The sequence below is a fragment of the Gorilla gorilla genome, chromosome 9, assembly GCF_029281585.2.
Source record: "Gorilla gorilla gorilla isolate KB3781 chromosome 9, NHGRI_mGorGor1-v2.1_pri, whole genome shotgun sequence".
Taxonomy (NCBI): Eukaryota; Metazoa; Chordata; class Mammalia; order Primates; family Hominidae; genus Gorilla; species Gorilla gorilla.
In genome coordinates, this window is record NC_073233.2 from 72,554,329 (window position 1) to 72,570,637 (window position 16,309).

At 53.5% G+C, this 16,309-nt stretch overlaps 1 protein-coding gene across 27 annotated transcripts in view; it reads right to left on the reverse strand.

The window, feature by feature from the left end:
• Positions 1 to 16,309, reverse strand: part of NRXN2 (neurexin 2) — a 115,815-nt gene that overhangs the window by 44,693 nt on the left and 54,813 nt on the right. For 10 of the 27 annotated variants that reach the window (XM_031015871.3, XM_055354410.2, XM_031015870.3 and 7 more), the window contains 5 exons: positions 9,893 to 10,279; positions 9,471 to 9,674; positions 2,826 to 2,852; positions 1,165 to 1,284; positions 385 to 766 (listed from right to left, as the gene is read on the reverse strand). In XM_031015871.3, coding sequence (XP_030871731.1) covers positions 385 to 766; positions 1,165 to 1,284; positions 2,826 to 2,852; positions 9,471 to 9,674; positions 9,893 to 10,279 — 1,120 coding nt within the window. Of the gene's footprint in view, positions 1 to 384; positions 767 to 1,164; positions 1,292 to 2,823; positions 2,853 to 9,470; positions 9,675 to 9,892; positions 10,280 to 16,309 lie in introns of all 27 variants that reach the window. The other 17 variants (XM_055354409.2, XM_055354407.2, XM_055354404.2 and 14 more) reach the window with 2 other exon arrangements.

Sequence of the window (16,309 nt, forward strand, 5' to 3'; positions counted from 1 at the left end):
CAACCTCAGAAGAGGAGCTAGAGGGGAGAGGTTTGTGGGTCAGCAGGGTCCTCTGGAGGCAGGGACTGGGCTGCTCTGGAGTGGGGTCCCCTAAGGTAACGGAGGGGCAAGACTGACTTCTGCCTGTAGAGAAGGTGACAGTGGACAGAGAACAGATATAACAGGGAACTCTGGCAAGGAAGCAGCTGGGGAGTCAGCAGTGGAAGAGGGTGTGCTTCTCCATCTTGGCTGAAGAGGGAGCCTCTCAACTTATGGTCGAATCTTGACTTGTGATCGGGGCGGGGGGGGATTGGACACCTCGGCCAGTAGCCGGGGGAGCTGTATGTGGTTCAGCAGGGGGAGGGGGCCACCTCCTTGACAGCAGTGCAATCCCCAGCCCCTCACCCCTTGACCAGCTCGATGACAATGAAGTCATTGCCGTTGCCCGAGTTGAACAGAAGAAGCCCATCAGGGGCCGTGGTCTTGAACTGGAAGAAGAGGTGCATGGAAGCATAGGCTTGGAGCGTGGCGAGTGCCAGGTAGCTGCTGCGACTCTTGAAGGTGACGGGATCGGCCACGATGGCACGCAGGCCAAAGCGAGCATTGAGCTCGCAGTAGGTGATGTCACCATCCTTGCACTGGTCCATGTAGGGCTGGCCGTTGAACACGAGCCCACTCAGATGCCCGATGAAGTTGGAGGGCACCACGGAGATAAACCGCCGCTCCGTCATGATGCCCGTCTCAATGTTGTGGAACTCCAGCCGCGTATGGGCTCCTGCCATCTGTCCTGCTCAGGACAGGAGACCAAGATGAGGGGGATGGCTTTGGGGCAGGGCTGGGGCTTGGGTTCCCAGGAGCCTCCCCTCCACAGGAGGGCCACCCATGAGTGACATCTGCAGAGATGTCCTCGGCTAGGCACTAGCAGCCAGCACAGCTCCAAGAGGAGTGGCAGGACTCGCCAGTCAAGAGCCAACAGGCTGCCAGGGGAATGCTGCCTACAGGGAGTTGAAATCGTTTCTGGGGTCCAGATGCCCATAACATTCCAACCCTGAAGGAGAAATGGCAGAGACAGCTTGCCAGAACACTGCCCTAGGAATGGCAGCCCAGGCAGTAGTCACCAAGTAGAACAGGGCCAAGCATAGGTCACTGGAGATGTGTCCACCTCCCTAGGCCCAGACCACTTACCCTCCACAGTCACGTTGTCCACAGACAGCTGCAGGCTCTTGCCACGCCGGACCACCCTCACCGTGTGCCACTCATTGTCATTGAGCTTGTGCCCCGCAAACAGCGTTTCGGGGCCTTTACCTGCGGCACCAAGGGGGGAGTGAGTAGGGCACCTATACATGCTCATAGGTGACTTCCTATATCACCTTGGATACACAGACAGCCTCTCCACCCCCACACATGCCACACATGAACACATACATGACCGGTGGCTCATAATTGGCCACGCAACACACCCATGAATACAAGTACACACACTTATGGCCTCCCATCACACCTGGAGTCCATGCACACGCAGAGCTTTTATACCCCAGTCGTACATCCACTCTCAGGACTGCCCTTTGTGTGACTTTAGGAGGTGCCATGCACATAGAATATTAAGTGAATGGTGCCTCTGGAGTTGTACCCTGAGGCCCTGCACACAGACACCCACACCTATGACCAACATACTCTTCCCCCAGATTCCTAAGGGTCTTCAGTGAGTGTGGCCAGAAGCTATATTCCCAGGGTGTAAACACAGACCTAAAACTTTCAAAACTTCACACAGTACCCAAATGTAAATGCGAGCCCACAGCTTCGGCCTCTACACAGACACCAGCTCCTCCATCTACAATGGGACCCGATGAGACCTTTCTACATACACACGCCTGGTTAACGTCACACACCAAGTCACGCCACCACACGTACTGCCCATAAATATGCAGGATGGCCAGAGAGGGGAAGGTTCTGTTTCTTAGGAATTATGGCCATTTACTCAAGACTAGGATTATCAGCTTCCAGAGTCTAAAACAAAACATACTTATCTTTCAAATGCTGCTGGACTTTGCAGCACTCCCTGGTCATCCCTGGCCCACCCCCACAGGGCTCACTCCAGCACACACACAGCATGCCACACACACATGAAGAGCAGGGCGCCCAGCACACACAGTCTCTCTGCCTGGGCCTACCACGTGCATGTGCTCCCCCATGTGACCCCAAGCCACACCATGCAGAAACACCCTGAGACATAGCATTGAGCCCAGGCGCACTGGGATGTCTGGAGATGTCCACCTGCTCACTCTCCATCTCACTCCTGCTGAGAGCCCTCACTGTCACCACAGAAGGAGCCCCCATTTGGCAGAAACTCACCCCAGCTAACACAGGAGCTGAAGAGGGCTCCCTTCCCACCCTCATCCTCTTTCCCGCATCCCTCGCCTTCCCCCTTGTGGCCAATTCTGGAGATGCAGCAGCGTATTCCAGCCCCTCTCAGGCTCCTCCCTGTCAGTCCATAGGACCACAGGTGCTACCCAAGACTCTGCCCCAGCCCTTGATTTCTACCTCCTCCCCACCCTCCTGCTGACTTGGGTAAAGGGTGTCCTTGTCTCTCCCTTCCTAGACCCAGTGAACATCCTGACTGCAGGCCCTCCCCCAGCTCTCCTTGGCTCTGCTTCATTTGGTCCCTCCTGCCTTCCACAACCACCCAACCTCACCCTCCTGCCTGCACCCCTCCCCACACTCAAGGCCCAACCCCCATTCAAGCCAGCAATCACGGCTTCTCTTCCTCCCAGCCTCCCTCCCTAAATCCCAGCGTCCAGCATCCCAGTCCCCTTGGGTCTCTGCAGAAGAAGAGGGAAGCCACTTACTGGGTGCGCAGCCGACGCGCAGGCAGTCTGGGGGGGCCATGGGGCGGGCAGAGGGGAAGGGGAGACAAAAAGGTAAAACAAGTTTTTTTTTTTTTTTACATCCTTCACAGGGAGGGGTGTCTGCGGGCGGGGTTCCCCCCAGGGCCACTTTCCGGGGACCACGCGTGCCCAGGTGCCCTCTTCCCTTCCTCAGTTGGACCCCTGTCCCTCCTGCCCCCAAGAGGGCTCCAACCCTCCCCAGAGCTGGAAGGCAGAGCAGTCAGATGATGGGAAGAGGGCTTGTGGCCCCCTTCTTAGAGGGGACCAGGCCTCTAGTGTCTGAGGGAGACGGGCACCTTGGGAATCCCAGTCGTACAGGGGATCAATGGGGGCCGAGGGCTTGACCAACCCCACATCTCCCCTGTCTCTGGGAGGGAGATGGGTGGGGAGAGCCAGAATCCCTGCATCCCCTGCTCTGGGACGACTCCCTCCTCAGAGCCCAGGTATGACTTGTCACTCCCTGTTCCCCTCTGGGCTCTGAGCTAAATGGAGGGGTCTGCCCCAGGGCCCCCTTCCCGAGGCCATACACCTCCCAAAGCCCCAGTGGCTAGTACCACCCCTACAGGAACCTTCCTTCCACCCTTTCCTATCCTGGGAAATGCCAGGCTGCCACTGGGGATAGATCACGGGAGTCCTTCACCCTGAAGAGGACCTAGTATTAACCTGCTTTCCTAGTCAGAGGAGCCAAGGCCTCACAGATAGAGACAGTGCAGCCCCCAAAATATGATTTCTCTGAGAACACAAAGCAGTTGGGGACAAGCAGCCACCATAAGCAAAGTTTCCTGCCCCTGCCCCAGTCCAGTCCTGGCATTGCTATCCTCTGATTTCAGGACTGGGAAGGCCCCGTGTGGCTAACTGTGTAGCCCAGGGCCAGCAGCCCAGGGCCCTGAAGCCTCTGGCCATCCCTCTGGTTAGACACATCACCCAAAGGTGGGAGCCAGTCAGGTCTTGCAGAGGGAACAGTGGACCAGGGTCCTATGAAGTCCAGATTTAAGGCCTTTAGGATGTCTGCACCACTCCATCAAACACCAAGCCTGACGCAGCCCGAGGGAGGGGACTGGCTGGAGCTGCAGAAATCCTTTACTGGGAAGCAAGGGAGCTGGGTCCTCATCTCCACCCTAACACTCACTAACTCACTGTGTGACCCTGGGCAAACCACTTCTCTCCATGCCTCAGCTTCCCTCCATATGAGCTGAGGGAATGGATAACAGTAGGATCCTGAGCAGGAAGTAGGCAGCAGGTAGACACTGGGTTGGCTTTGCCTTTCAGAGAGGGGCAGTCTCCCGGCCCTCGATTGACAGGACCAATACCCCGGCCTCCTGTTGCTCCACCCCAAATAGGCTCTGCCTACCCCACAGCCCAGGAAGCAAAGGGGGTGGGCAGCTGCATCCCCTGGGCCCCTGAAGGTTCCTGCAGTGGAGGCAAACTGATGCCCCTGTGGCTTTGAGGGCCACGGCCCTTCGGCAGTACAGCTGAGCTCCACACGCGTTGTCAACCGCAGCAGAAGAGTGGAGGCGAGCAGCCAGGACCCTGGGCCACAGCCTGGCACCAAGGGAGGAGCAGAGGAGCAGAAAAAGGTCAAAGGGCAGACACAGAGGGAAGTGAGAAGTCTCAGTGAGAGGAATGAGGTAGAGAGAGTGCAGAGAGAAAAGAGGAAGAAAACGGAGCAGAGGAAGGAGCGGCTGCACACAGGGGACAGGGGAGGCTGGACAGAAGAGGAAGGGGAGGACTGTTAGGGTGAGGGTAGAAGGGTGCCAGGCCCTGGAGTCAGGTCACGGGAGCTCTCTCGGGGCCAGCAGAGTCTTCACCAATGAAGGGTCCAAAAAAAGAAAAAAGGGGAGGCTGGATGGGCAAGCAGGTCCCCTACTGGGGAAAAGACCCAAAGAAGGAGCTTGATTCTTCCCCTTCCCCAGCAAGGGAGCACCAGGAATGGGGGGTCCATCTGTCCAGAGAAGAGGTGTCAGCTCCAGGCCCGCCCCTGCAGAGACTCCACCCTCAGAAACACAGGCTCCAGTAGGGTTTGCAAGAGCAAACGACTTGAAGATGGGCACCCAGAGGGAAGCCAGCCCCATCCAGAAGAAAGCCAGAGACTGAGAGTGAGCAGGAGAAACCCAGCCTCTTCAACATACACATTCACCAAAGTTCAGGGGGCACTAACTAGTAACCTGTTAACTAGTCACCTGTGCCTCAAGTGCAGGGAATAGGCAGAAGTGAGTGGTCTCCGTGGCACAGACCCACGAAGGCCCTGGCTGGACACAGAGAGCAGGGTCGTAGTATGAACACGTGTTGGGGAGGTGAGACAAAGCAGTCTGCATGGAAAGGAACTCAGGGGAAAGAACACCGGCTTCCCAGCCCTGCCTCACCTGGGTTCCTTCCCCGCCCAGGCCCTGTGGGTTGGAGACAGTGGGCCCAAGGCTCCCAGGCATCTGTCTCAGAAGTGACATCACAAGAGTGGCAGCATGCACTCTGTCATAGCCCTCCTTCAGAGCTGGCTCCCAGCAGCCCCCCTGATAATTACTGATCAGCCTCAGGTGGAAAGGCAATGTACCCTCCCATGGCCCCAGGGATTAAAGGGCTTTGGGATACAATGTGTATTTAGCCTGATTTAAAACACGAACGAGAGTTAGATTTCTCCATTTGATTCCAGGGGGCAGAACTAATGGGAATTTCACAATAAGTGGGGATTTCACAATAAGTGGGAATTTCAGAAGGGCAGGGTGACACTAAGAAAGAACCACTCAATGATCAGAATGGATCTTGGAGGTGGGAGGTAGAAGGCCTCCCACTGGTAGGGAGTGTATGGGTGACTCATGGGGTGGGGAGGGATGCTGAAGGAGCATCCCCTTGCAGCTCAGAGATTCTTTAATTACACCAGACCCTTCATGTCAGCTGCACTGACAGCTGGGACCCCAGGGGCACACCTAGTAGAGGACAGTGCCCAGCCTGGCCTGTCCTCTCCTCCCCTCCAAGGAGGGGCCCAGGCCATGCTGGGATAGGGCAAAGAATCCAGGGGACTCTACCATCCTCTAGGGACAGAGATCAACTCCCCAACTCAGGGGCCGCAGACAGCAGAGCTCAAGGAACTTGCTCAGTGTTTGCAAACATAGTGGGGGCTGGGAAGCTGCAGCAGGAGGCACGATAAGTTCCTTAGGATCCTCTGCCTGGAAAGAGGCAGCAGTGCCTTTTTGTCCCTCTCTTATCTAGCAAATATCCCATCTCTTGAGGCTAGCACTAAGCGATCCCACCTAGTGGTCACCCGCAGCCTTCGCTCCCTCTTCAGGCCCAGCTCAGGGTCTGTTTCAATCCACTGAGTTCCTGTGGAGCTGCAGAGCTGCCTCCTGGAGCAATAGCTTCCCTCTACAGGATAAGATCATGAGGCCAGAGACCAAGCCTCACCAGGCTTCTCTCTCTTCCCCAGTAGTGAGTCCAGCCCAGGCCTGGGGCCTTGGTGTTGCTGCCGGTCTGTGAGGCCCTGCAAGTCCTGGGGAGCAAGCAATGGGGGACAGGAATGGGGCTCTTGAAGTGATTCACGTGGGCCAGGAGGCTGAAGGAGGTGATGCCTTGTGGTTCAGAGATTCTTTACACTGCACTTTTCCCATCAGCTGCACTGACAGCTGGGACCCCATGGGCACACCTAGTAGAGGACAACTCCAGTCTGCCCATGCTATGTGGAAGTGGCCCCCAGGCCTGGCTCCAAACTCAAGTCTCTATTCCAATATGGTTTTGTTTTCCTTCAAGAAGGCTGGGTGGGTCTCTACTATGGGTCTTGCATCTACACAATGGTTTCAATGGTTTCATTCCCATTCTTCCATCTGAGCCTCAAAACCACCACAGACGTAGGCAGAGTGAAGATTCTTATCTCCATTTTAAAGATTAAAAAAAAGAGAGAGAGACTCAGAGATGGGAAATGACTTACCCAACAGTAAAAGATACCAAAGTTAGGCCCCAGGTCTTCTGGCCCAGAGCCCAGAACTCTTCCCATCCCAACCCAAGGCTTGGTGGCTGGGTAGGGGCCACCTGCGTGTCCACAGTGCCTACACAGGAGGAATCTGTAGACGGATGCGTTTGCACCAAGCCTTTGGTCACAGATTGTCAGGAGCCATGCTAGAGATGGCATCTCAGCACACACATGTCTACAGATGGGGGCAGGGGCACAGTCAGGAGTAAGAAATGGGTGGGAGGAGAGTCCTGTTATCTGTCAGTCTGGGAAGCCTATTCTTAACACGATGTGTCTTCCAAGAGGCCACCTTGTTCTCTGACTTCTGAGCACTTATGTGGCACAGACAGAAAAGTGTGCCCATGGAGAGGAGAGGGTGGGTCCCAAGGGCCCACAGGATAGGTTTTCCTGACCAAGGACATTGTTTCCTGTCTAATCTTAAGAGACACAATCTTCTTCCCAGGGGCCTAGGACAGTCCAAATAAGCAAAATGCATCTGCCTTCCCTGCAAATCCAAGGCCCCAGATTTTTCCTGCTGTGTCCCCAGCAAGCACAGAGACATGTGCTCAGATGCAGACAACACACATATGCCCAGGCAAAGTAGGGGGGAACTCACACTGGATACACAAATCTGGGCAGACTTGGAAGTACAGAGCCACTTATGGGGTCCTTGGCTGGGGCTATCCTCTTGTGACAGTTTCAGGGATGCAAGGGAGCATTGTGCAGACTTGTGGAGCATTGACTAGAGTGTCTCCCAGCCTGCTTTCCCCTGCAGAGCTGCTGCACACCACCCGCTCTACAGGCTGTGATCGTGGTTAGAAACAGAGCTGAGGGGAACCCTTCAAACAACTCTGAGGCCCTGGCCACCTGCATATCTCCCCACCTCCAGTCCCCACCTCTCTCAGCAAATCTTTGTCCTAGGAATACAAAGGCCAGGAGGCCAAAAGGGGAAAAGGAAAGAACATAGTATAAATACATTTACAAGGCAATGGGTCCCCCAAAGGCCACAGTCTGTCCCACAAATGCCCTGGAGACCAATGTTAGGATGAGACTCCAGATGAGTATTTAAAAGTTCAAAGTTCAGCCAGGCGCAGTGGCTCATGCCTGTAATCCCAGCACTTTGGGAGGCCGAGGCGGGTGGATCACGAGGCCAGGAGATCAAGACCAGCGTGGCCAAGATGGTGAAACCCCATCTCTACTAAAAATACAAAAATTAGCCGGGCGTGGTGGCGGGTGCCTGTAATCCCAGCTACTCGGGAGGCTGAGGCAGAGAATCACTTGAACCCGGGAGGCAGAGGTTGCAGTGAGCCCAGATCACGCCACTGCACTCCAACCTGGGTGAAAGAGCGAGACTCCATCTCAAAAAAAAAAAAAAATGGTCAAAGCTCTGTATTCTCTCCAGTCGAGGATTCTAACCTGCTCAGAAGAGCCCTGCTTCCCCTCTAGGTCCAGGATACAACAAGTGACCCTGATGACCTGCAAGCTTCCTATACGGCTGGTGCTATACCTTTATAAGCTTCTAGAGGTCAGTCTGAAATGGACAGATTTGACCTCAGCCTGAACAGCTTAGGACCTCTCATGCCCAGGGTTCCCCTGCTCTGAAAGCTCCAAAGGGGTGGGGACTGCTTATTCACTGCTGTAGCCCCTGGCTTGAACAAACCTAGCATTTATATGGTGTCCCATAAATAGCTGAATGAGTGAACCTGCTGTTTTCTTTTTGCCCTGACTAGGAGAGCTGAAGCCCGTGAGAAGAACCTAACAGGCTCATAGTCTGGCCCTCATGGACACCCCGGGGACCGCCAGGTGAAGTGGAGTCAAGGCCTGCTCTCAACCCTGGGCATGGGTGGAGACATGAGTCAGCATGAGTGGCCTGAGGGGGAGGGTCAGCAGCCCTGTCTGAGGCAACGGGAAAAGCACTGAATTTTAAGGCAAATGGCCCAGGTTGAGTCCTGGCTCCTCCCTCTGCCTTCACTAGTTTTGTAATATTGAACAAGTCAATACATGAATTTCATAATCTATAAAACAGGGACAGTAATGCTTGTTTGGTGATCTAGTATCTTCACAGGACAGCCATGAGGCTCAAATGTGAAAGCCCATGGCACTAGAAATGGGAAGATGGCACGTCTGTGTGTCCAGTGTACACACATGCACCTCCACACACCAACACACAGACTGCTGTTTAGACTGAGCAGAGCAGTGGGGGGCAGCTGCGTGCAGGGACCAGGCCTTCCTCATCTCTGTATCTGCCACCACACTGAGCTCAGGCTTAGCACCCACTAGGCGTCAGCAAGTGCTTCTCAGATGAATGAACCAATGAATGAGCAAGTGGATGAGCCACTGACCAAAAATGAGCTGTGTCATCTGTGTGTGTGCAGGACAGATGCTATCAAGATCCACATGAGTCACCTGGGAGGACAGTTAGCATACCCCAGATACTCTGGGTCTTGCCCCTCACAGTGTCGTTGAGCATGGAATGTCGCCCTACACTGTGCGTCCTCACCGGGGACAGAGCTCTCAGGGTCTCTGACCCAGGCTGGCACCTCCCCACCTCCAAACTCTGCTGAGGGCACCTCTTGCTGGTGCCACCACCAGCTTCTCCAGACAGAGGCAGGTGTGGGTCAGAGACAAAGCCAGGTGAGGGGTCAGGAAGCACAGGGCAGGGTGGTTACCGAGGTTGACAGTGAGCTTCATCTGCCCCCCATCCAGCTCCAGGCGTAGGGTGTCGGCAGACTCCCTGGAAGTGGTGGCCATCATGAGTCCGTAGGCCCGCTGGGACATGAAACGCAGGGACACATCCTCTGCCTCCGTGTGCATGGCGTTAGGCAGCATGATCTTCATGTACATGGAGCCATCGTAGCTCAGGACCGTGGCCTCTGCCCCACAGGAGTTGGGGAAGAGGGAAGGAGAAGACAGGCAGAGGCCAGGGGAGGGAGAAGACCAGAGAATCATTACAAGGGTGAGAAGCGTAGGGCAGGTCTATGAGGGGTTCCCCTAGGAGGAGGTGGCACAGGGATGGAAAGTAGGAGTCACCCTGAGAAGGAGGAGCACAGGGATAGGGAGCAGGGACACCTAGGATGAAGACCAGCCTCACCTCTCTCACAGACCCGCCCAAGAAAGCCGGTCCCGATGCAGTCACAGACGAAGCGGTTCCAGCCTTCTCGACAGATGCCCCCATTGCGACAGGGGGCAGATGCACACTGCTTCAGCGTCTCCCGGGAGCAAAAGGGGGCAACGCCCACAGCCCCCTGAGCCTCAGCCAGGCTCCGGAGGTCTCGGCTACGCCCATCTATGAAGAGGTCCCGCACACAGCCCACGTAGCCTGCCCGGAGTGCTGCTGTCCACACCTCTGGGGGCAGGGGCAGGTCCACCCGGCCCCCCTCAGGGAGACCGCCCAGGTACAGCTCACTCTCCAGGTCCAGAATCTCGCTGTCCCCAGTGGCCAAGAACGGCGTGCTGCGACTATTCACTGAGATGGAGCCTGGGAATCAAGGGAAGGCAGGATGGAGAAAAGCCACAGGCCAGAAAGGGACATCCTGACTCTGCCAAGGAGGCCCCTGCCTTGTGTGGGCCCCTCCACCTTGTGCCCTGCAGCAGGCTCAGGAGGACGAGCAGCAGTCCTGGGCTGGAAGCTCAGCCTCACTCACTGCAAAAACTGCTTGACAAAGGCCCCCAGGCTCAGAGGCTTCTGTGACGCAGCCCCAGCCCAGCTGCAGAATGCTGTGGGCCTCTGTCCATATCCCTCCTCCCCACCTCAGCAAGTCCTCAGAGGATAGGCAGGAAGTGGGCATGCTGAAATGTTGAGCTCAGAAAGGGTTGGATCATTCACTGGGTCATTCCTGCCAGCCAGTTCCTTAGACTGGGAACCGGAAGCAGAGAACCTCAAGGAACAGAAGGGGCTGAAAGATCTTTAATCCAAAGGAGATTTTTCCCCCACAAACATTTATTGAGCTTTTATGACTAGATGCCAGGCACCTAGCACTTTAAATATATTATATCACTTAAGTCTCATAATAACTCTACGAAATCGGTCCTTTACGATCCCATTTTGAAATGGTAGACGAGGCTTGCAGAGACTGGGGAACAGTGCCAAAGCGCCACAGTGGGGAAGGAACACAGCCAAAGTATGGTCCCAGCAGCAAGAACTCAGAGCCTGCACTCTCCACCCCTCAGCCAAGAGCCCACTCTGCGGCCAGCAAGGTGCACAAGCAGATTGGCTCCAGGGCCTGCGGGGCAGGACAGCAGTGAGGAGAAAGGAGGTAGGCACAGAATTTTTAGGTAGAAGAGTTCTTCAGAAGTAGAGGGTGCTTGGCCGGGCATGGTGGTTCACGCCTGTAATCCCAGCACTTTGGGAGGCCGAGGCGGATGGATCACTTGAGGTCAGGAGTTCAAGACCAGCCCGGCCAACATGGTGAAACTCCATCTCTACTAAAAAAAAAAAAAAAATTAGCCAGTTGTATTGGCACAAACCTGTAGTCCCAGCTACTCGGGAGACTAAGGCAGGAGAAACACTTGAACCCGGGAGGCAGAGGCTGCAGTGAGCCAAGATCATGCCACTGCACTCCAGCCTGGGAGACACAGCGAGACTCCATCTCAAAAAAGAAGAAGAGAAGAAGGGAGAAGAAGGGAGAAGAAGGAGAAGAAGAAGAAAAGGAAGAGGAGGAGGAGGAGGAAGGAGGAGGAGGTGATTATCTTAGAAAAAAAACTTGGGATCTGGTAGGAGTTCCATAGCCTTTACTGAGACCTTAAGCTGCAGAAAGCTATACCTTAGAAATTTTATTCTACTTGTATTTTTAAATTCCTTCCTCTGTCCTTTTTCAAGTTTGGAAGAACTGTTTAAAAGGGGTCGGGGCTGGGCGCAGTGGCCCACGCCTGTAATCCCAGCACTTTGGGAGGCCAAGGCGGGTGGATCACGAGGTCAGGAGATCGAGACCATCCTGGCTAACACGGTGAAACCCTGTCTCTACTAACAAAGACAAAAAATTAGCCGGGCGTGGTGGCGGGCGCCTGTAGTCCCAGATACTCAGGAGGCTAAGGCAGGAGAATGGTGTGAACCCGGGAGGCAGAGCTTGCAGTGAGCCAAGATCGTGCCACTGCACTCCAGTCTGGGCGACAGAGCGAGACTCTGTCTCAAAAAATAAATAAATAAATAAATAAAAGGGGTCAGGGTGGGAGTTGAGTTCAATCTCTCTCCTCACGCAAGACCCCATTGCAGACATCCTAATTAGAAAAAAAAAAGACTCTGCCTAACTTCATGGGGTTAAAGAGAGGTTAAGGAGGGTTTGGGTCTGCATGAGGCCTGAATTTGGCAGGGAGCTTTGGGAGGAGAATCAATGTGAGCACAGGGTGGGAACCCAAGACGGAAGAACTGGGACCTCCTCTACAGACACATCCCCTCATTCAGGGCGTGTTCCTCTCTGCTCAAAACCTCACCTGAGGCCGGGCGCAATAGCTCACACATGTAATCCCAGCACTTTGGGAGGCTGAGGCAGGAGGATCGCCTGAGGTCGGGAGTTTGAGACCAGCCTGGCCAACATGGTGAAACCCCATGTCTACTAAAAATACAAAAATTAGCCGGGCATGGTGGGCATCTGCAATCCCAGCTGCTCAAGAGGCTGAGGCAAAAGAATCGCTTAAACCTGGGAGGCAGAGGTTGCAGTGAGCTGAGATCATGCCACTACACTCCAGCCTGGCAGCCTGGGCAACAAGAGCAAAACTCTGACTCAAAAAAAAGAAAAAAAAAAAACCTCACCTGAACCAGAGCTGTGCCCCCTTTTAGTAACATGGTCCCTAGCTTTTCTCTCCATACAAGGTGTCAGATGACCCAGGGTCCTGACTCTAAACCCACTTCCCAGGGCTGGGGGCCCACTCCCCTAACAGGCCACCAAACATGGCCTGCCTGATCACCCACACCTCTATTTATAGCCAGATTCCCCCATGCCTGCTCTGCCCACCCACTGCAGGACCTCCTGGGCTCTACACGACCCAACCAGACTCTCTAAAAATGAACCAAATGTTGGAGAAGGAAGAGAGAGAGAAGGAAAGAGATGGGGAAGGGGTGTATAATGGAGGGTCAACAAGAGGAAACCATAGTGAGTACAGGCCTCTACACCAAGATCACTCAACGCATGGAAAAGAACAACCCAAGCATCCACCAACAGATAGATGGATAAACGCAACGTGTATATTCAGGCAATGGAATATTATTCAGCCCTAAAAAGGAAGGACATCCTGACACATGCTACAACATGAACGAACCTAGAAGACATTATGCAAAATGAAATAAAGCCAGATACAAAGGGACAAATATTATATGATTCCACTTAACGGAGGTACCGAGAGTAGCCAGATTCTTACACAGAAAGTAGAATGGTGAGTGCCAAGGGCTAAGAGGAGAGGGAATAGGGAGTTAGTGTTTAATGGGCCAGAGTTTCATTTTGGGAAGATGAGAAAAGTTCTGGAGATAAACAATAGTTACCAGTGATATTTACACAACAATATAACTGTACTTAACATCACTGAACTGCATACTTAAAAATGGTTATGATGGGCTGGGCATGGTGGCTCACGCCTGTAATCCCAGCACTTTGGGAGGCCAAGGCAAATGGATCACTTGAGGTCAGGAGTTCAAGACCAGCCTGATCAACATGGTGAAACCCCATCTCTAGTTAAAAAAAAAAAAAAAAAAATTAGCTGGGCATGGTGGCACATGTCTATAATCCCAGAACTTGGAAGGCTGAGGCAGGAAAATCACTTGAACCCAGGAGGCAGAGGTTGCAGTGAGCCGAGATTGCACCACTGTGCTCCAGCCTAGGCAACGAGAGCGAAACTCAGTCTCAAAAAAAAAAAAAAAAGGTTACTATGGTAAATTTTTTTTGCTGTTTTGTTTTTCATTTCTTTCTCTGTCCCATGTGATCTGCAGGAAAGGGTAGTAAATTTTATTATGTATCATTTACCACAATTGCAAAAACAAAAATAGAAAAAAAAATGGAAAAGATCTAAGAGAGTTTTCTCGGAATAGCTGCCCCAAGTCTGTGTTTGTGTGCACATATGAAATGGGTCATCAGAGGCCGGGCGTGGTGGCTCACGCCTGTAATCTCAGCACTTTGGGAGGCCGAGGCGGGTGAATCACAAGGTCAGGAGTTCAAGACCAGCCTGGTCAACACGGTGAAACCCCGTCTCCACTAAAAATACAAAAATTAGCCAGGCGTGGTGGCATGCCCCTATAATCCCAGCTACTCGGGAGGCTGAGGCAGGAGAATCGCTTGAACCCGGGAGGCGGAGGTTGCAGTGAGTTGAGATCACGCCATTGCACTCCAGCCTGGGCGACAGCGAGACTTCGTCTCAAAAAAAAAAAGGCCGGGCGCGGTGGCTCACGCCTGTAATCCCAACACTTTGGGAGGCCAAGGCGGGCGGATCACGAGGTCAAGAGTTCGAGACCATTCTGGCCAACATGGTAAACGCCCGTCTCTACTAAAAGTACAAAACTTAGCTGGGCGTGGTGGCGCTCGCCTGTAGTCCCAGCTACCCGGGAGGCTGAGGCAGGAGAATTGCTTGAACCCGGGAGGCAAAGGTTGCAGTGAGCCGAGATCGCGCCACTGCACTCCAGCCTGGCGACAGAGCGAGACTCCATCTCAAAAAAAAAAAAAAAAAAGAAAGAAATGGGCCGTCAGAAATGTCCAGAATTGGTCAAGACAGGAATCCAAAGACTGGCCACACCTGGTCCAGACTCTGGCTCCAGAGATCGGTGTGAGCTAACAGGAGCACTTCCTGAAAGCACAGAGAAGTGGAAGCCCTGCAGTGCCCTGCAAGGCTTGGGCAGACGTCCAACCTAGAGTGTTACTGACCACCTGGTAGAAACCCTGTGGGACAGAGGGCTCTGGGAAGAATTCCTGGTGCTGTCCTGAGACACACCCCAGGGATGAAACCATTTAATGTAAAGTCCAGGGGAGGCAACACTTCGAGGATGGAAGCTAAAGAAATAGCAAGCCCATTAGAAGCTGTCACTCTCCCAGAGCCACAGGGGCCCCTCCTTCCTGCATGGGGAGGAGCAGTCACTCCACCCAAACTCACAGGCCCAGCTCAGTGACAGGCGGAGGAGCACAAAAATTTAGCTGACGTTCATAAGTGCTTAAATTGGATAATGTGTCAGTTCTCATTTATATCAATTTCCCTTTCTTGGATAATTCTCTCATGTTCAACAAGATGGAGAAGAGTAAAGGAGAGAGAATTAGCAGACAGAAAACAAGAAGAGAATGCAAAAGACTGAAATGAAGGGTAAAGAAGAGAGTGGCTAGAAGCAACAGAAGATTCAAGAACAGGCATCTGCCTGACCCCAGGACCCTCTGCCCTGACACTTTATTGTTCTAGAGCCCTCACTGCTAGGTGGGGGTGTGGGGTTGTTTACTGTCTTTTTCACTCCATTGTCTCCCACCCCACACCAGAACAGGGGTTCTGTGACAGCCAAGATCGTCTCTTTAGTTTCCCTGCTGTCCATATCTACAGAACCTTGGACACCATCTGGCACACAGTGGGTGCTCAGTAACTGCTGAGTGAGTTAATTTTTTTTTTTTTTTTTTTGACAGTCTTCCTCTGTCGCCCAGGCTGGAGTGCAATGGCAGGATCTCAGCTCACTGCAACCTCCGCCTCCCGGGTTCAAGCGATTCTCCTACCTCAGCCTCCCAATTAGCTGGGACTACAGGAGTGCACCACCATGCCCAGCTAATTTTTGTATTTTTAGTAGAGACTGGGTTTCACCATGTTGGCCAGGCTGGTCTCAAACTCCTGACCTCAAATGATCCACCCACCTCGGCCTCCCAAAGTGCTGGAATTACAGGCGTGAGCCACAGCGCCCGGCCTAGTGAGTTAATTTTTTTTTAAGTTGAATGGCTCTAGACAGAAGGGAGGCATGGCTGGGAAGATATATTCTTTTTTCTTTGAGACAGAGTCTCGCTCTGTCGCTCAAGCTGGAGTGAAGTGGCATGATCTAGGCTCACTGCAAGCTCCGCCTCCCAGGTTCACGCCATTCTCCTGCCTCAGCCTTCCAAGTAGCTGGGACTACAGGTGCCCGCCACCACACCCGGCTAATTTTTTGTATTTTTAGTAGAGATGGGGTTTCGCCGTGTTAGCCAGGATGGTCTCGATCTCCTGACCTCGTGATCTGCCCACCTCCGCCTCCCAAAGTGCTGGGATTACAGGCATGAGGCATCGCACCCGGCAGGAAGATATATTCTTAAAGGAGAATGGGGTATCTACTCTATGTTGGTCACTGTGCTAATGCTTCCACAGATGTGCTCTTATTTTCTCCTTTCGATGGCCCTTGTGGGATTATTCCTTCTACAGATAAGGAAACAGAGTCTCACATGCAGCAAGTAGGGGAGCTGAGGTGTAATCCAGGTCTGACTGATGCCAAATGCTGTGCTCTTTCTGCCAATGTCCGATGACAGAAAGGACAATTGGGAAGACGTGAGGGGGGTGGAGGAGAAGTGGCAGGGAAGAATATAGGAAATGG